This window comes from Acartia tonsa, chromosome 5 (assembly GCF_053477335.1).
Source record: "Acartia tonsa isolate MP-2025a chromosome 5, ASM5347733v1, whole genome shotgun sequence".
Lineage (NCBI taxonomy): Eukaryota > Metazoa > Arthropoda > Copepoda > Calanoida > Acartiidae > Acartia > Acartia tonsa.
In genome coordinates this window covers 31912655-31933676 of record NC_137264.1, presented here as the reverse complement: position 1 = coordinate 31933676, position 21022 = coordinate 31912655, and the positions used below count along the sequence as shown (strand labels likewise).

Below are 21022 nucleotides of genomic sequence, written 5' to 3'. Positions count from 1 at the left end.
CATTTTCTAGTTCTAGAAATTGCAGCACCCAATTTTAAAAGTACCAAAGGAATTATAATTACTTGGATCTTACACCAGAATATCATATACTCTAATAAAGTTAAACATGTAGCGGGCTAAAATAACGATTCCCTCCATTCCCCTACCTTTACCCAATCCACTCCCCTCCTGCTGGATGAACGCACTGACCAATAAATTGCAGGGGAAATAGTAACCTAAATTGACGACAATTTTTCCCCTGTTATAATATCCAGTACAGGTATATTGTATATCCATTACAGTACCAATAAATTTATAGTGTAGCTGTATAACCAGACAAATACCTGGTCCTGGATCCTGCTAGCATATTGCTTTCTGCTCTTTTGTAGCGACTCGGCTATGGTAATATTCCCAACGTTATTCGTTGATTTTCAAAGACCCAATTGAAAGCCGGCAAAGGGACATGGAGAGGGGACAACTAGTTATATAGCCAATATAGTGTACCTGCCCGTCTGCCATAACAGCTTCAATGCCAAGAACAGAACCATGTAGACTACCATATCTGGAAAACATTAAATTAAATTAATATTTTGTAACAGACTTTAGTTCCTGATTCTACTCCTCAAGACCTTTTCTGGGAGCACCATAAACTAGTTCTGATGCAATAAAATTTTGATCCCAATAAGGGGGAGGTAAAAAAATCGATATTTATATTAAGCTAAACAAAAGTCTTGGGACATTTTTTAAGGTGCCAGTGGTCTTGTAATGAGGAATGTAATGGTTTATAATAGCGTACTATAAATTCTTTTTGGACAAGAACAAGGATACCATATACACAATTTTATTGCAAAATAACAATAAACCGTAATTCTTTTTGATTCCCATGACATAATGTTTGGAATATTTGCGTCCTTACGCCAGCGACTTGAAGCAATTTTGGCCCAGGAATACGGTGAAACGAACAAGCGATTTAATTCTAAAATAATATATTTGGTAGACAGATGAAGAGGTCTTCAAACTTACTATTTGTTGCCCCCCAACGACAGCTGAAAGACATTTGGGTTTCGTGATTTTTTAAAGATTTAATTTCGTTGTTGGTATAAGCTGCATTTGGTCTTCTCCTATTGGCGGCTAAAAAACACAAAAACTTTATTAATACCTTGTGTAGGTTAGCATTTACACTCTACTTACGACGATTTGCTATTACAGGACACAAATAAAAACACACAAATTGTTGCTTATCAATAGTATCATAAAGCAGGTAGATTCTTAAAGAATTATCAGTAAGATAACAAATAAGTTTTTGTCTAATAGAATAGAAAATAAATATTTATCACACCCGAACCAAAAACAAGAGGGGTGTATAAAAGGTGTGAGCTTTAGAGGGGTAAAAACAGACATCATCACGGGGGTGCAAGTTTTAGGGTGAAAAATTCATTGATTGGGGGTGTTAAACAGAATATCCTCCTTATTTTTAGGGGTGGGGGGGGGGGGCAAGATGAACCGCCTTTTATGAACGCCACTGACTGTACCCAGGCCACACTCACATACTAACAATAAAATGCTCAGGCTTCACGTTGTTCGCTCACGCTACTTAACTATGTGATTTCTACAGCATGACCCTCGAAAAAGTATTTTTAAGCATCTGCAGCCCATATTTCTCAATGAATTATCAAAAAATGTATATGTCCTTGTTCTCTGTAGATTTCCACATAAGTAGATATAAAAATATTTTTTTTTACATCAATTAACAGCTGAGATTTTTAGAGCCAAAGTTTTGAAAAAGTGGCTGAGGAAAAAGTAACTTTTCAAGAAAATTTTTTTTTAAAAGTGAAATGACGTGTTTTCCTCATAATTTCAATACTTTTTATAAAACTTATGTAAAGATGTTTCCAAGAAATTTATTTCATGCTGAAAGCACTTTTTTCACTTGCTCTAAAAGGCATTTTTAGATTAGTGTAAATTGCAAAAACACCCTTACAGAAAGAAATCCTATAAAAAATAGTAGCAAATTGAAAGTTTACATAAACAGAAATCAAACACTTTTTATTTTATCAAAATAAGTTAAAAAACAAAAAAGTTACAGCTACAAACTTTTATTAAACATTTAACAATTTAAATGATTTTTATGTGTGTTTAAGTAATTTGTATGAGTGGGCGGGAATTTAAGCACTAATCTTTCCGGTCGTAAGCATTAATTGGGGAGGGGTTTATTGGTCATATTAATAAAGAGGAGATATTATAAGATTTGAGGGTAAATGGTTATGAGAAAAATGCATATGATGAAATTTTGAAAAGTAATTTTTATATGTAAAACTAACTTTTTTTATGCATTAAAAAATGTATCAATTGTAAACTTGCTCTTCTTTCTTATTTGTTTTTTAACTGGTTGATAAAAAGTAATATACTAATAAAAAACTAAGAAATATTTAGCAATATCCAGTTTCTCAAGCACTTTTTCAAAACTTTGGCTTTAAAAATCTCGGCTGTTAATTGATGTAAAAAAAAATATTTTGATATCCTTTGATGTAGAAAATTATAGAGAACAAGTACATATGAATCTTTTAATATTTTATTGAGAAATATAGGCTGCAGATGCTTAAAAATACTTTTTCGAGGGTCATGCTGTATAAAATTAATATTTAATTGAAATAAATTTTTTCCTTCAGAGGTTCTTCTATTGTCTATTATTCTTGGAAATATTAATATCTGCAAAATAATGAAATATATTCCAAATTTACGGAAGATCAATAACAATGAATGGAAAGAAAATATTTTTGACCAACTTTTTATTCAAGTTAAAAATGGCATTTAAACTGAACTTCGTTTAGGTGCTTTCACTCAAAGCTCAAGGGGAGCTCAAACTCTGTGGGGATTGAGTGGGTGGGATCAGTGCTGCTCAACAGGGTCCTTTGTGATAAGGATATTGTCATGTGTAACGCCATAAAGTACGTCTAAATCCAACTATTTTTTTAAGGGAATTCCTTTCTCCTTTCCCCTCTCATCCTTCCTTTTTAGACGTATTTTTATGAAGTCGCACATTACACTTTCCGTGTCTCCGAGAGAAAGAAGAAGGCTGAATTACCTTAACAATCTGAGACCACCAGCATTTGTTGCAACATTTCCTCCTATATGACAGGAACCTTTAGCACCTAAACACAAACAAGGATAACAACAACCATAAATTACGAAGCACATAAAATCATGAACTAGACAGACGTCCAGTTGTCATAACAAAGAAAAGAACAAAAAGCTCAAAGAAAATCACAAAACCATTAAAAAAAGGTTAGTGTCTTTAAAGCATGACCGATATAAAACAATTAGATTAGACATGCATATATCACAGGAAACTTTACTGAAAATATCAGATGTCTATCTTCAATAGCAGCCAAGAAAACCACAATTCCCCTTATAGCGTTACAGATTGACTGAATGACAGACAGACAAAGTGAATTATAGATTAGCTTCGCTACTAGAAAATATGTCACCACGTTACAAATAAATTCAGCAACCAAGAAATTTACGTGTCCCTCATATTGGTTCTAGTGTCCAGAAAGACGGACACACATTTTTAATTAAAGAGAAGGTTTAATGTTAAAAATGATAAACTAAATCAGAGACATCGCTACTTGAATATATATTTATTCAATATTAATATTCCCCGACGTACCCCAGAATTGTCTTGAGAAAATCCGTAAAATTCAAAAAGAAAAGGGTTAATTTAACGCATCGCACAGGAAGTTGAAATTTGAGCCTAATATGTTACTTCTGATCGATATCCAGCCGTTCAGTTAAATTAGGACGTTGAATATAATTGAAAAAGGGAATATAACTCAACGTTCGCTGGCTGTAGAAAAATAATAAAATGTTGGAAATTTAATTGGGAACGTTCTCATAAATATTGTTTAAAATATTCACACAACCTTTTTTTCTTTTTCAGTTTTCCGGAATTTGATTTAGCAAATAATAATTGGCGTTTATTTATATAAAGTAGTAAGAGTTTTTTGTCTGTTCAGGATCTTGCTAACCGTTGAGCTTTTTAGTAAACTAGCGGCTGCGCCCCTAGCATCTAGGGGCATTTCATTCGAAGGGAAATGGATGGGTAAAAATAGCTTAAAACCATAATTAGACTTATTTGTAAAAACAAAATAGCCTAAAACCATGCTAAGGCTAAGGAGAACCATATCAATTCAGTGGCTAGCGAGATCCTTCGCTACAAACAAAAAAAGCTTAGTACTTTATATAATAGGATATTAAATAAATAAAACCATTTAGGTATAAAATTTGCATATAATTAGGATTGGTCCGTCCGTACATCTGACCGGCAGAGATGGATAGCTTTTTTCGTTAATTTATGCATTATAGAATTTTGATTAGTTAATAAGTAAGTTTTAAGACAGTTGGGCAATTTTTACACGTATCTCCTAAACTATACATAGCATAGCAATCGATTTTGAGGAAAAAATTAGGGTAAGTTATCATTTTAATGCTTAAAGGAACCATGCAAGAAAAAAACTGCTTCAACTGCTGAAAGACTGCCACGAGTAGAACCAATACCCAAAATTTGAAGCCTCCAGCATCAAAAACAAAAAAGTTATAGACATTTCAAAATCTCATTTTTAGTACTATGAAACTTTTGAAAGTTTTTCCTTGCTAATAATAGAATTTTCATTATTAAAATACGTCGCCTAGAAAGAAAATTATAATCTTATTTTTGGCAGAAACTTAGCATACCAGTAACTGATAACGTTTATACAATAAAAACACTCTTCTTTATAGTCAAAATCATTAAAAAAAATTCATTTTATATTGCGTTTTATTTAGAGTACTGTAGCGTTAGTTTAGTTACTAAATCCTATTTTGTTTGTACTTTAATTTTCGCACATTCTATACTGTCTAGAAAACTTTTGCATAGTTATTTATCGCATCGTATTATAGACAACTTCTATAATTATAACACTTAACTTTTAATTAACCGCCCAATCAAAATTCAATAAAAGCCCCCAAAGTTGTTGAGCCAACTAATATTATAAAACTTTAGGGACTAGTGTAATAAATATCCCAATGTCAACGCTATCCCTGTTTTATTTTAGTATTCGCAGAAAATTGTCATTAATACGATACAGTGTGGCCCAGATTTATATTCCCGCGGATAACAATCGGTTTCAAAGCCATACTTGAGAAATAGTTACCTAAATCTATAGGAACCATAAGACCATGTTGACTTAATTCTGTATCCAAAGCCCTACTTGAGAAATAGTTACCTAAATCTATAGGAACCATAAGACCATGTTGACTTAATTCTGTATCCAAAGCCCTACTTGAAAAATAGTTACCTAAATCTATAGGAACCATAAGACCATATTGACTTAATTCTGTATCCAAAGCTTCCAACACAACTCCAGACTTAAAAAATTTAAGTAGATTAGTCGCATATTTGACAAACAGGTTTCTCCCCCCCCCCCACGGCACCCTTCCCTTATTTTTGGTAAATATTGAAAATTAGGAATAGTTTCTTCTTGTGCATTAAGCTATAAAAATTGGAAAGAATTTTAATGAATATAATAGATTTGAAATCTGCATAAAATTTTAAGGATTTTTTTTATAAAATTTGTTTTTAATATAATTCATTATTTAAAAGCGCAAATCCAATTTAAGTTTATAAATTTTGACCAATAGGATAGGTGGATTGGAAACTAACTGCGCTCTAATTGGTTGAATGATGTACGTCACTTAAGCTTCTCCAATCAGGGCGCAGATAGTTTTCAATCCACTAATCACAGATGTCAAAATTATATAACTTAATTTGTATTTGCGCCTATAGATAGAGAATTATACAAAAAACGAATTTTATAATAATTCCTTAAAATTTTATGCAGATTTCAAATCTATTATATTCATTAAAATCCTTTCCAATTTTTATAGCTTATTGTGCATGCCTAAAGCCTGCGGTATCTACCAGAAACTTAACAACTTTGGAGACTTTTTTTTAGTCCAAACGTTTCAACAACTAATTGTAATCTACAGAAGGTGTATTTGTGTGTTAACATAGGGGTGTACATTAAGATATATAAGTTTTCCGGAATTTCAAAGTTAGGGGGATATTTGAAATCTGCATCAAATTTTGAGGATTTTTTACAAAATTCGTTTTTTCTATAATTCTTTATCTAAAAGCGGAAATTCAATTTAAGTTAATTAATTTTGGCATCTGTGATTGGTGGATTTAAAAAATCTGCGCTCTGATTGGATGGCGTACATCATTCAACCAATTAGAGCGCAGGTAGTTTAAAATCCACCTATCCTATTGGTCAAAATTAATTAACTTAAAATGCATTTCCGCTTTTAGATAAAGAATTATACAAAAAACGAATTTTATAATAGTTATTTCTCGTATCATATTATAAACGGCTTTCCGCGGATATAGAATGTACAATTATAAGATTAAAACTAGTTTTTTTAGCCCCGAGGTGCCGGAGGCACCGGCTAAAAAAACTGGCTTTAATCTTATGATTGTACATTTATTTATTCGTAGAAAACTGGATATAATACGATGCTAGACATAGTTTTTTCGTATGGATGAGAACTGGTTCCTATTTACCGGATTCGAATGAATACAAGAAAAAATCCTTAATATTTGATGCAGATTTCAAATCTCCCCCTAACATTAAAATTCCGGAAAACTTATATATCTTAGTGTACATCAATTTATTGGCCATTGTCTTATCTTTGAGATCTCTGGGTATCTTTGCAGGTTCTGCCCTTATCATAAGCCGTATTTTTTGTCAAAAAAGAATAAAATAAAATGTTAGGCGTAGGGGTACTTTTTTCTAGAAGTAATTTTTCTTGGGGTAATCTCCCAAAAGTTAGTTTTTAAAAGTTCTATGTAAAGAAGACCCATACCGAAAGATCTTTCGTTACAAACAGACGAACACACATCTTGTCCTTTTATACAAAGATATTAAAGAGAGTGTGAACGTAAAATTTCTAATCTGATTATCAAATCTTAACATTTTCTAAGCACATTTCACTACACTGTTCAACCAAAAACGTCCTATTAACAAAAATATCCAGGAATAATGCCTTGATTTTATGGTATTTTGGAGGGAAAAAGGAAAAAAACAGGGAAAATCTGAACGTTTTTGTTTCTTATAATGTTTGTAGGGATATTTAACTTTTCATATACCTATAGTTGAAACAATTTACTTACTGTTAAGGATTTATTTTATGAAATAAAATTGCCAATTAGTTTTTTTATAACGTAGTAATTAGGTAATAAAGACCTATTTTAAATTCGTATTATTGACAAAAAAATACCTCACTGTCTACATAGGTTATTTAAAATAATAATATCCTTTTTTATTGTGTTGGACAATAAATAGCCCACTTACAATAATTAGGTTACACTTTTATCAGACTGTTTATAAAGAAATATTGCGTCTTTATTATTTACAAATTTGTAATTAAAGGTGGGCGAGAGATGGGCCATCTTAAGTTAATTGGATACTAATAAAAAAAACCTGTTTCTAGCTTTGTTATTGTATTTGGTTTTCAATAAAAAATATTGCTTATTTTATCAATTTCTAAGTAACTATACATTGGTTTAAAGCAAGGATTATGTTAAAAGTCAGCTTAACCGTTAGGAAAAAAAAGAACTATGTAAAAAAGTTTAATTTTAGCTATAATGGGAGAAAAAAGCAATTTAATGCACGGAAAATTCCTTCCTTTCCCTGTACCTTATAAAAATCGTCGGAAAAAGCCGTTTTCAAGCAAACAAAAGCGCGTTTTGCTCTATCTGTGAGATATTATGAATGAGATAATGTTAAGATTTGATATTAAGATAAGAAAAATTTACGTTCACAGTCCCTTTAAGGCTTAAAACGATTATTAGGAGAATTTTAATATCTTTTTTTTCAGATGAAAAACATTAAATTAATAAATTTCAAAATATGAATTTAATTTGTTTAATCCTCTTTAAAGAAAATCTTCTTTTAACAAGGATGACAACTTCCATACGTTGCAAAGCTCTTAAATGCAAAATTAAAGTATATACTGAATGCTCATTAATATAGGGAATGTTCTTTAAAAAAATCAGCCTTATATCTTAAAAGGCAGCCATTTAAGACGGACAGGTAAACAGACATTAGAAAATATACAGATAAAAAATTAGATCAGTGTTCGGAGAAAAGAATATTAGTAATAGGAATATGAACTCGCAGATAATGTTTTATATGTATTAGGTTCAGTCATACCGTAATGATATGGGGGAAATGTGATTTTCTCGGCTGATAATGAAGTTGGACAGCTATAATTTTCGGTAAAGATTTCTATGAAATATGCGCAATCTAGCCCATACATTGTCTGTCAGTCATAAATCTAAAGATTTTTTAAACTGTTTTTAACCTATTTTTAAAACTTATATAAAAAATATACTATGACACCAGTAGAATCAGACTGCAGAGCCTAAATTTGAATTAAATTCCCAATAAACTTTTTTGGGGGGATTTGAATATTAATTTTTACCGTTGCCGTGATCATTTTGACCAAAGCAAAAGGTTTTTTTTTTTATTTGGGTAAAATTCGTAGCTTTTAGAGTGTTTTGCTTCATAAATATTGTATTCTGGTATAGAGTAAAATTAGGCCTTATGATTTTACTATAAAAATTCACTAAAAAGTTTATTTTTTATAATATATCAACGAATTAACATTAACATGTTTGTGTTCTCTCACTTATTTTAAAAAAACTAAAAAATGGCTGTAAAGGGTTAAATGACAACAAATGTTTATGCAATACAACAAATTTATTTTTGTCACATATACAAATGCGTTATAAAATAAGATTATTCAAACTTATTTTTTAAAATAATTTCAAAAAGAATGTATCTTTTATGTGTATGGTTTTCATTCTTTTCATTTTTATTAAATAAAAATTATTTAACTACATTGGAAATAAGTCACTTTGTGAAAACACTTTCTTTTTGAATTGTTAGGAATTGAAATAAAACGAGACTTCTTATTGGTTAGATTTCAGAATTATTTGTTTTATTGTAAATGTTAGATTTTTCAATGAAATTAATTGTTTTGGAAAAAAAATATTTCCAATGAACAGAGTAATGTTTTTTTTTATTGTATCAATTTAAAGCTTTGATTATAATGTAGAATACTCTCACCCCCTACCAAAAAACCGAGGCCCCCCACAATTCATTTATCGGTTTTTTTCAATCAGAGTTCTTTATGCTTTTATGACTCATAAAAAAAGCGTAATTGATGCCCATATCAAAGGCTGCTATAACAACAGAAGACTTGCCCCCGGTGCCACCCCCTACAACAAAGCATTAAAACTGAAGGCAAGCCATGACTTGTCTGGGTTAAACAGACAGACCATGACTTACCTCTATGAGTCTGGATTAGTAGATGCCTGCAAAATCCAGGGCTTGGGAGTCTCATTTAAGCCAAAAGGGGAAACCAAATGGTATAGAGTCCAAAATCCATATGGCTCTGATCTGTACAACATGGTCCAACCACCTCCCCCCCTCCATGAGATTGTCCCTGACGCTCTTGCCCATCAATCTGATCTTTTCCGTTTAGCATTTGAAATGGATAAAGAAGCTAAAACTGACCTAAAGAAATTTTTCAGTGATGTTCAGCTTGACCTCCAACAGCTACGGACAGCTGCCAAACTCACCACCAGCAGCAGAATGCAGCCTGAACCTGAACCTCAGAAAAATGCTGACAGTCAGTCTCCTGCCCAAATGGATCCTGACAATGATGACTATCCTCCCCTCCCCATCCAACCTAAGACTGGCAAGAAGAAGGGAGCAGCTAGTCGCGCTACCATTGACGGCGACAGCTCAACCCCTGGCACTTCAGCCACCAGCCAAAACAGGGACCAACCCGACAGGAATGCCAAAATAAAAAAAATGGTATTAAAAGTTAAACATTATGATCAAAATTTTGCTTATCCTCCACTCATTAAAGCCTAAAAAAAGTACGCTGCATTATTCACTCAAATATTATTATTAATATAAAACAGTTGTATCCAGAATTACGCTATTACCATCATAACCACCTTTTTAATAATAACAATTGTGATCTATATTTATGTTGTGCAAATTATACATAAATATACAGCTGCCCATAAAAATTCACATATAGAGTTTTTATGGTGGTGCCATTGGGCTTTATTATTATAAAATCATGTATAAACTGCAAATAACCACGCTACTGGAAGCATGCAATAATAAAGCATACTTACATAGCTGGCGCCTGTTGGCACTTGAGATCAAATCCATTTTACTTTTAAACTATGTCTCAACCATTTAATTTAATTTTGTTCTCTATCTTTAACTCAATGCTGAATTCTGTCTTAAAGGGACTGTGTATGAAAAATCTCCCTTTAAATATACAATCATTATTCACGTCAATGCTCAATTTTTATATATCGACCTATCTATGTATCTATCTATCTATTTATCATATCATTGAATGGGAATGAGCCCCCCTAATAACAATATATGTACCTTATAATTTATATATGTACCCATATTTTAGTGTGTGGAATGTGTGTACAAGATCGAGTCAAGCCTGAAACTGTTGTGTGCAAAGCGGATGGTGTCGTAGTGTCTGAAGTTGTTGGTGTTGCTAGCGGTGTGCAAGTGTTACTGTGCCCCCCTGTCACTTCCTATTCCCAAGAACCTGATTAATGGTCCAGGTAAAAATTAATATAGATGCTTTTGAGCAGAATCCCAACTACTGTTTAGATTCCATTTTTTACGGTGATTGGGCTGAGTTCAGTTCTGAAATGAATATAAAAAGCAATTATATCTCAGAATTAGACATAGCCCAAGAATTAAGTAATGTCAACAATAACTTAAGCTTGTTTTCACTTAACACTCAATCATTATTTGCAAAGCATAATGATCTTTCATGTTTTATTTATAATTTAAACAATAAAAATATTTTTCCAAGTGTCCTATGTCTCCAAGAAACTTGGATTAGTTCTAAAATTAACTTGGATTATATTAAATTAAATGAATATAATTGGACTGGTAAAAACAGAATCAAATCCAAAGGAGGCGGCATAGGTTTTTATTTATATAACAAATTTAAGCATAAAGAATTATTTGAAAATTATTTCATAGAAGGCATTTTTGAATGCATGTGTCTAAAAATCTCCTACAATAATCTACACTTTATTATGATTAACATCTACCGTCCCCCCCATGAAACCTCCCAGCAGCTTGAACAATTTTTTGATATTTTTCTTGATCTAATGCAACAAGTAAATGATATTAACTTACCAATTTTTATATGCGGAGATATTAATCTAAACATTTTTGAGACCTACTCTACAAGTCATGCTAGTAGGTTTGTTGATATAATGACAACTTTTGGGTTTTTAAATACACAACTTAGAGCCACTCGCGTAACTACGCATTCCTTTTCCCTCATTGATGTATTCTTTATGAAAAATTACATACCCAACCATGAAAAATCTTTAACTATAATTTCCGACATCTCTGATCATTTTATTTTGTGTAATATTTTCAAAACAAAAATTCCTAAACAAAAATCAAATGATAGCTTTGAAAAACGTGCCTTATTTGAAGAAAATCTTCGCTCCCTATCAGAAGCATTAAATAGACAAAACTGGGACGAAATTATCCATGCTACCGATGTAAATTTAGCTTATAACAAATTCTATGATGTCTTCAGGGGTCTTTATGATGTATATTGTCCAAAAAAAACCATTCAACCCAAAAAAAAGACCACCCACCATCAAAATCATGTAAATGACCATCTTCTAAAATGTAGAAACTTTAAACATCTACTATACAATAAACAACACAAAGACAAATCTGAAGACAACATTTTTGCATATAAACGTTATAGAAACGAATTAAGACGTTGTTTTACTAGGGCCAAACAAAACTATTTCCAAAATGCAATAATTAAGGCTGGGAAAGATGGGAGGAAAATCTGGTCAGTTTTAAAAGAAGCTTTAAATATAAATAAAAATAAAATTGATACTGAACATCTGCTGATCAATAATGTTAAAATTACAGATCCAATAGAAATTGCCAATCAATTTAACCTTTATTTTACAACTCTAGGAACCAGTTTATTAGATCAAATTCCTATTACTAACCGCAATTATTATGATTTTCTACCAAATAGAATTGATGACACAATTTTCATCCCCCCTTTAGATGAACTTACAACTTTTAATGCAATAACCAGTTGTTTCCCAAAAACATCATGTGATGCAAATGACATTTCAATGAAAACCATAATAAATTGTGCGGCACCCCTTTCAGTTCCCCTAAATGCAATTTATAACCTAGCTATTTCCAGTGGTACCTTCCCTGAAGGTATGAAAATATCCAAATGTATAACCCTATTTAAGGCGGGAGATCCCTCCACCCCTGATAATTATAGATGTCTTAGCCTTGTAAATAATTTCTCCAAACCCCTTGAAAAAATCATTTACAATAACATCCTAGAATTCTTAGAAGAAAATCATTTTTTTAGTGATAGGCAATTTGGATTCAGAAAGTCGATCAGTACTGTACACAATCTCCTTAACTTGAGCAACTTAATTGCAAACACTCAAGCAGAAGGAAAAATTTGTGGTGCAGTACTGATCGACATTCAAAAGTGCTTTGACACTATTGATCATCAAATATTATTCAGTAAACTTTACCATTATGGCATTAGAGGTCAAACATTAAATCTAATTAAATCTTATTTTTCTAATAGAAAACAATTTGTTTACTTTAAGGGGAAATGCAGTTCCCTTCGTGAGATCTTACTGGGCATTTTACAAGGCTCAGTTTTAGGCCCATTATTTTTTTTAATCTTTATCAATGATATCGAAAATGCCATTGCCAATGCAATTTTTAATTTATTTGCAGATGATTCCTTAACCCTTTTAATTAAAGACAACCTGAATGACTTAATAAATGCACTAAATGACACTTTACCACATATTGTACAGTGGTATGCGTCCAATCGTCTGATCATCAATGCAAAAAAGACGAAAGTAATCATTTTTACCACCCCACGTCAGAATTTTTCTCAAGAAGAAATTAATTTAAAAATGATTTTCCTGTCTATATTAATACAAATTCCTTTGGTGAAAATAACCAAAGCAAAATCAATAAACTTTCGCTTGTTTGCAATGCTAATCAGAACAAGGACGACCAGAGTGCCAAACATCTAGGAATTACACTAGATGAAAAAATGAATTATAAGAAACATTTTGACAACCTACACCTTAGATTGCAAAAAGCCGTATTCTCGTTAAAAATCATGAAAGATTTACTAAATAAACGCCATCTAAAAATTTTATATTCATCATACTGCAAGAGTATAATTGAGTATGGCATAATGTTATTTACGGGAGTAAACCAAGAAACACTAAAACCAATTAAAATCCTTCAAAAATCATGCATTAGAATAATTGCAAAAACTAAAAATAACAGAGAACCTACATCCCCTCTTTTTAAACAATATGGAATACTTCCCGTAAATGAACTTATGACATACAATGTGTGTAAATTTATGCACTCATTTAAATATAACCAAGCCCCAAAAGTTTTTAATGATTGTTGGCATTTCACAAATAATGTTCATAATTACCCAACAAGAAACAATGAAGACTTTGCTACTAGAACTAATATTAACACTTACATTATGAATACTCCATTATATAAATTTCCTCGTATATTTAATAATTTGCCAGCAAATATAAAGAATATTGAGAACAAGAAATTATTCTCCAAAAAACTATTTACCCACCTCATTAATAACATAAACTAATAAACTTATTTTTCAGGAAAATAAGGGATAAGAAGAACTATGGAACAAATGCTGCATGAAGTCATTTTTGTAGTCCTCTCTTTTTTTTGTAGCATTTCTTTAGAAATCCAATTAATTGTAACCCCATCTAATCTTAGTTAATTCTACTTTCGCTCGTAATATTTACTTCTAAGTTTACTTATTATTATTTTACTATCTTATGCATTATTTAGCATATATTTTTTTTGATTTTTTATTAATCATACTAAGTCAACGTCTATACATAATTATGTATCATATCTGATTAAACCAACATTATTTCTATCCACTTTTTGTACTCAACGTACAATATACTTTAATAAAAGTACACATGAATAAATATGTCCCACCACTAAAAAATGGTAAACTAAATTACATTTTTTTTTCATCTTACTCTTAAAAGGACTGTCTCAAAACATCTAACTATTTATATCTTTTTATATCTGTCCCCCCCTGGGGGCAGCCAAATTCTACTATTTTAGATACCTGACCAATTGGAGAATTTGGAAGTCACAGGGACACGGCACTTGGCACACCCACCACACCGCAACACAGCACCCCCCTGAAGTCGCTGACGGCACGGGTTCACACTGGCACGCAGCAGTGAATGGCCTGACAACGTCGAAGTACACACACCTCCACACACACATACCCAGCTGCAACCGCAGCACCTTTGTTGGACAGCTAGCCCCCACCTGGAACCCCAGAAGGGTACTGCCGTAAAAGCAGACCTCTAAGAGCCGACCTGTTTTCGGCTAAGGTGAACCTTTAAAGTGGACACAGCAACCTGTTCAACGCAGCAGCAAGCCTAACCTACAATTGTCTATATATTATATGCAAATATCATAATAATAAATTATTTTAAATATTGCAAACACTTTGTACCAGCATCAACAAAGTGCAAGCGCCCCTAACTTAGAATATTGTGATTAATAAGGCTAAGTTTATTTTAAAATTATTACTATTAAATATGTACACTATTTCTAATATAAGTAGGGCCATATTTTGTTAACGTGATGCTAATGGTCATTTAGGCCTGTAATGCTGCAGTGCAATAAAACGAGGCGAGCAGTTATTGCACAGGAAAATAAATTACAAATTACAAATTACAAATTATATAAAAATGTTCTGTAGGCCACAATATTACCCGAAGTAAAAAAAGAGCTTTTGCTTCGGTCAAAATGATTACAGCAACACTAAAAATTAATTTTTAAATCCCCCAAAAAAAGTTTATTGGGGACTTAATTCAAATTTGGGCTCTGCAGTCTGATTCTATAGGTGTCCTAGTATATTTTTGACCCCCCATTCAAAAATAGGTTAAAAACAGTTTAAAGGTTTCTTGATGTTATGCACAATTTCTCTCTTTCTTTTCTTATATTTGACAACTGCACATCTGCTCAATAACTCACTTAGTCCGTTAGTTCATCCTTCATTCAAAAAAAATTGTTCTTCGCTACTTATGGATGTTGTCATCCTTGTTTAATTAACCGTCTGGGTTGAATTTGCAAATCCACCAGAAGTCAAAAATGAACGATCAGCTGTTAAAACCTAATAATTTTTGTTACCTGTGCCACAACGGTGCTGGAGTCCAGGTCAATATTTAGAATCTTGTTCATCTGAGAGGTTGAGAGAACAACCTCGTCAAATACAGGTACACTGCCTCCTACCAGACCAGTGTTTCCACCCTGAAAATGGTAGATTATACGTAGATATTGTGACAGGAGAAAAACTGTCGTCAATCTAGTTTGATTTTTTATGTACATACATCTGAGATGTAGACAGACTTACATAAGTTAATGATAGAGTAGATTCAATATTTAATTCAAAATACAAACAGTTTTTAAGTATTTATTTATATTGGATTAAATGCAGTTTTTGGGTAAATAAGATTAAATATGTATACTTTATTTAGAAATGGTTAAATATATTAATAATTCAAACTACTGATTATTTAAGCTGGAAAGTTCTGAAGTAGCGGGATGTCTGTTTGTATGTCAGGACACCAAAGCAGTAGGATGGCTGTCTGTTTAATTAATACAAATGTATTAATTAACTATGCACTTTAAAGTAGCAGAATGACTGTCTGTCTAATTAATACAAAGGTATTAATTATCTGTGTAACTCTGAAGTAGCAGGATGACTGTCTGTCTAATTAATACAAAGGTATTAATTAGCTGTATAACTCTGAAGTAGCAGGATGACTGTCTGTCTAATTAATACAAAGGTATTAATTAGCTGTATAACTCTGAAGTAGCAGGATGACTGTCTGTCTAATTAATACAAAGGTATTAATTAGCTGTATAACTCTGAAGTAGCAGGATGACTGTCTGTCTAATTAATACAAAGGTATTAATTAGCTGTATAACTCTGAAGTAGCAGGATGACTGTCTGTCTAATTAATACAAAGGTATTAATTAGCTGTATAACTCTGAAGTAGCAGGATGACTGTAAATAGCTGAATTGGTCTAATAAGACTCGACCCCAAACCAGATAGTGTTCTGTGTAAGGACTCTCAATTGCAACTGACTACTCATATAAATGTTCTCTTAAATATTCTCTTAACTTTTTCCAGAGCAAATTCCAGAGCAATAGAGAGTAAATGATGTTTTTCCTTTTAAGCCAAAAACTTAAAACTTAATATATTAATTATACTACACATCCCTAATAATGATAAACTAAACTATTCCTACTCTTGACTAAAATTATTGGTTAAAATGTTTATACACTACTAGTTTGTTTGTTGCTTTATGTCAGGTTTTGTTTGGTTGTATTATGTACTGTAAAAGGTTAGGGCACCTCAGGAATAGACCCCGTCTCGGATAAGCATAGGGGAAAAAAAACTATTTCACCTAAATTTATTTTAAAATTAATTGGAAGAGGGAATATCAGTGCTCAACAGGCAGTGTGAAAGCACCAATAAAGTTAAATTTCCTGCAAACTTATCAGCTTTAAAATGAATTTTTTTTAAAAAAGCTTTTCTAAAATTAGGGTTGGTCAGTCCGTCCGTCAGTCCGTAACGGTTAGCTCTTTTCGTTAATTTAGGCATGTTAGAGTTGTCCTATCGATTTCAAACTTTGCATGGTGATTCCTGTAGTAGTTAGGTACAATTTAGAAAGCGTAGCAACTCTTTAAACGTTACCATAATGCCTTTACGTCCATTTTAAACATGTTAATTTTTTAACTTCATTAACAACAATTTTTTATGGGATATAATAATCCGATTGACCTGATTTTTGGAGAACTGATTCCTAGTACAATAAGGTACAATATCATAAGCGAAGCATCTCTATAATCCAAGTCCTAAAAATGTCAGTATGTCCTTAAACAGAATTCGGTATTTAAGAAGTTTCGCAACAAATTTACGTCTAATTTTGTCATAACATATATTTTGTATATTCAGTTCTGACACTTCACAAGAGTTAATGTTCGTCTGTCATACCGTTTTAGAGCTTCGCTTTTATGGATTTTGTCATCCTTGTTTTTTTTATATATCAAGAAATAGTTATTTATCGCATCGTATTATGAACAGCTATCCGCGGATATAATTACAAAATGTAGGCACTAAACTGGTTTTAATCACCGGTGTCCTGGATAGGAAACAGGTTTTTTTGACATACGTCTCACAAGACCTATGTAGTCGTGACCGGGAGATGATGATGGTTCAGTACATGACTTTCGTTAAATCACAGCTGATCATTTTTGTGGATTTTTTTGAAAATTACTTTTTTACCCAAAATTTCTTAGTTTTTCCCAAAAAAAACTCAATTTTATCACATTTGCTGTTTAGTTAGCCTAAATTTAGGCAAGAAAAGTATAATAAGTAACAACTGTACTGAAGATTGGGCTATCACCTATAACAAGATCTTTCAGAATCAATGGAAAAAGATTTGTAGTCAGAAATTGAGTAAGAGTTATTTACTTTGAATTAATGTTCAACAATAAATTTGCACGTCAGAACTGCTTCTGGCCTCCATAGGCTTTCACCTGGCTTCAACATGATTCAATCTATCTGACTTTGCCTTTGACAAAGCAACATTATGTTTTAGCCCTTAAATTTCTTTCACAAAAACTTTCTCTCCTGTCAATCCACCTGTTAAACTTCTTGATCCATGTTTCAAGAAGTTACCGTCCCTGTCCTTCAACTTTAACAAGTATGCCTCATAATACTGTCCACAAAACAGGGTACCTCTCTCCACCCTGGTATAGGTAGACCTCTATTCTAGCTGGCTGACATGGTTCACCCAGCCTTTAAATCTTGATGGAAGTTAGTTTAGAATTCTGACTCTTCTTTCAACTTCCCGTTCTGGTACTTGTTTGTTATTGAACTTGTGGCTTAACTTTTGCCATATAAAGGGATTACCTCAAGATTCAGAATAAAATTTCAAGTATTCTTACTTTTTATTTCCTTTGGTTTCCTGTCTACTGTCATGAGAGATCTTTCCATGGGTGAAAGTCTAGACTGTCATGCATCTAGCTACATGGTCTTTAAGAGACTCCCTTGCCTTAGATACTTCAGCTAAGAGCTCCTGTCCTCTCATTCTCTTTTACTCAGAAATTCAACATGGTTTCCGCCCACTCTGCTGATTGATATGCTAAAGTCAGGTGGGTCTATGAATTATTATATGAAAACTTGCCTTTGTTTTATTTTCGAATTGGGTTTTAAAGTCACCATTGAAACACACACTTGAATGAAATCCAATTATCATGTAACCAGCATTCACATTCACTCTAGTTATAAGCTACTATTATTTTCTTCAAGCTACAAGCCAAGTGCTTTTTTGTCATTTAGCTGCTCTTACATTTATGAGTCATATCAACACAATGATTGAATACACTAACTTACAAATTATCCATCCAGCTTAGAATCCATTATGTATCTATAATCATTCTGTAGGTTCCCCTATGAAAACCCTGTTATGACTTTTACCCAGTCTAAATAACACAGTTTGAACCACTTGAAACTCTCTTGCTTCAAAGAACAAGAGTGTCTAACATGGTTCTCATTATGACATTTAATCAGTAGTCATGAAAACCAGTGTGTACAAAGGGCAGAGACCCAATCAAGACCAGCTATATTAACCTTCTGCAAGCTCTTTTGAACCAGGGACTGGTTGTATATTTAATTGTAGCCTTGTATATATGGTATTATAGGACTTTGAACATGGCAACTTTGGTTATGGACATCTGTTATACCCCAAGCAGATATTGTTTTGATGTTGAGACATCATATCAGCTATGAACCAATGTTGACCAGGATAACTTGTTAATATTTCAAGGAAAACATGGAACAGAATCATTGCTATTTCTGAAGCATGATTGTATCAACTTCATTAGTGGAACCTCAGAGGGAGGTCTTTTCACAGCCAGAAACTATGTTTGGATCTACTGCAGTTCATGGTAAAATATTGCTGGTAACAAATATTGCCAAAAATCTATGAATTTTAAAGGCTGCTAGCTGCCAAACGGCCGAACGTACAGATCAAACCGCACACCATTTTAAGCGGCATAAGAAGGCCTACAAATAATCTGGAATAGCCAAGATCCAATGATGCAAGGGAAAGCTTCATTGAAGAAAAAACGCGTAAATAGGCCTTTTTCGCACATTTCTCTGCACTGCAAGATAATTATGCAATATTGATTTATGGCTATTCCAGATTATTTGTAGGCCTTCTTATGCTACTTAAAACAATGTGCGAGTATGATTTGTACTTTCAGCCGTTTGGCAGCTAGCAGCCTTTAAAATTCATAGATTTTTGGCAATATTCGTTACTAGCAATATTTTACTGTGAACTGCAGTAGATCCCTATGTTTTAACAATATAATATGTCATGAGGCATGCAGCAGGAACATGAAATATTTTTTTAAAGATAATTACAAGAGCTGTTTAGACATCAATTCAAATATTGACTTCAAATAACTCTGATTTCATTTCAAGACTACACATCTTAGATTATTCAATTGATTCTTAAAAATTTTGTTATTGATGATAACACAGTCCTAACGTTCAGCTGTATTTACTATACTTTTCTTGCGTAAATTTAGGCTAACTAAGCTGTAAATGTGAGAAAATTGAGATTTTTTTGAGAAAAACTATGAAAATTTGGGTATAAAAGTAATTTTCAAAAAAAATCCACAAAAAAGATCAGCTGTGATTTAACGAAAGTCATGTACTGAACCGTCATTGTCTCCCGGTCATGGCTACATAGGTCTTGTGAGACGTATGTCAAAAAAAACCTGTTTCCTATCCAGGACACCGGTGTAATATAATGATTGTATATTTTTATGTTCTTAGAAAGCTGGATATAATACGATACGATAAATGATTTTTCAGCTGGATATAATACGATACGATACATGATTTTTCAGTATTTCTAATCCAGCGGATATAAATCGGTTTCAAAGCCATATTGGAAATGGTTTAGACATTACTCACTTGTGGACACACAGCTATTCTTCTTTCGTTACAGTAACTCAAAATTTCTAAACAAGGAGATGACATTTGATAGTAGCGAAGCTATTTCAAATCATAAACTTTAAACATAAGGGCATACTACAGAGGGAGAGAGAGAAAGAGAGAGAGAGAGAGAGAGACAGACAGACAGACAGACAGAGACAGAGAGATAACCTAGAAACGTGACATAATTGCCTCCTCATTGAAAAACAGCAGCAAAACAGAAGAAAGTCAGAAGGACAGACACAATGAAAAGTTTAGTAGGTTTGCTATTTTTAAAAAATCGAATAAAGGTAAAGCAATTGAGATTTTTCAATTTCAAATGTATATACAAATATTTTTTATAGTATTTATTTTTTATGATTAGCACTTATTAACATTTAGAAATTTTATTGAAAATTGTTACCTGACACTTGCTCTGTATCTTTTGGTTTTAAAACACATCTAAAATCAAGAAAGTGTATTAACTTCTGTAGAAAAATATTCAAAGGGATAGTTTCACGAAGTGCATTTAAAAAAAATAGTGAACTGTAAGTTTTTTCTATTTTAAATAACGTAGTAGTGCATAATATAAGGTTTTTGATTAAAATTAAGAGATTTTACCAGGGATTTTCCTTAAAAAATGAGTTTTTCATTTTTATTTTCAACTTTGTTGCGTGTTATATATGGCAAAAACTTTTTTGCCATAAATACAACTTTAGATAGCATATACTAGTTAATAGAACTTTAAACTTTTTATACAACAAAATACACATA

The 21022-nt window shown here is 32.2% G+C and overlaps 1 protein-coding gene across 2 annotated transcripts in view; it reads right to left on the bottom strand.

The window, feature by feature from the left end:
• Positions 1-21022, bottom strand: part of D2hgdh (D-2-hydroxyglutaric acid dehydrogenase) — a 34521-nt gene that overhangs the window by 9865 nt on the left and 3634 nt on the right. For both annotated transcript variants that reach the window (XM_080161340.1, XM_080161339.1), the window contains exons 4-9: positions 20673-20710; positions 20249-20295; positions 15381-15500; positions 5316-5385; positions 3065-3131; positions 484-541 (exon numbers count right to left, since the gene is read on the bottom strand). In XM_080161340.1, coding sequence (XP_080017466.1) covers positions 484-541; positions 3065-3131; positions 5316-5385; positions 15381-15500; positions 20249-20295; positions 20673-20710 — 400 coding nt within the window. The remainder of the gene's footprint in view (positions 1-483; positions 542-3064; positions 3132-5315; positions 5386-15380; positions 15501-20248; positions 20296-20672; positions 20711-21022) is intronic.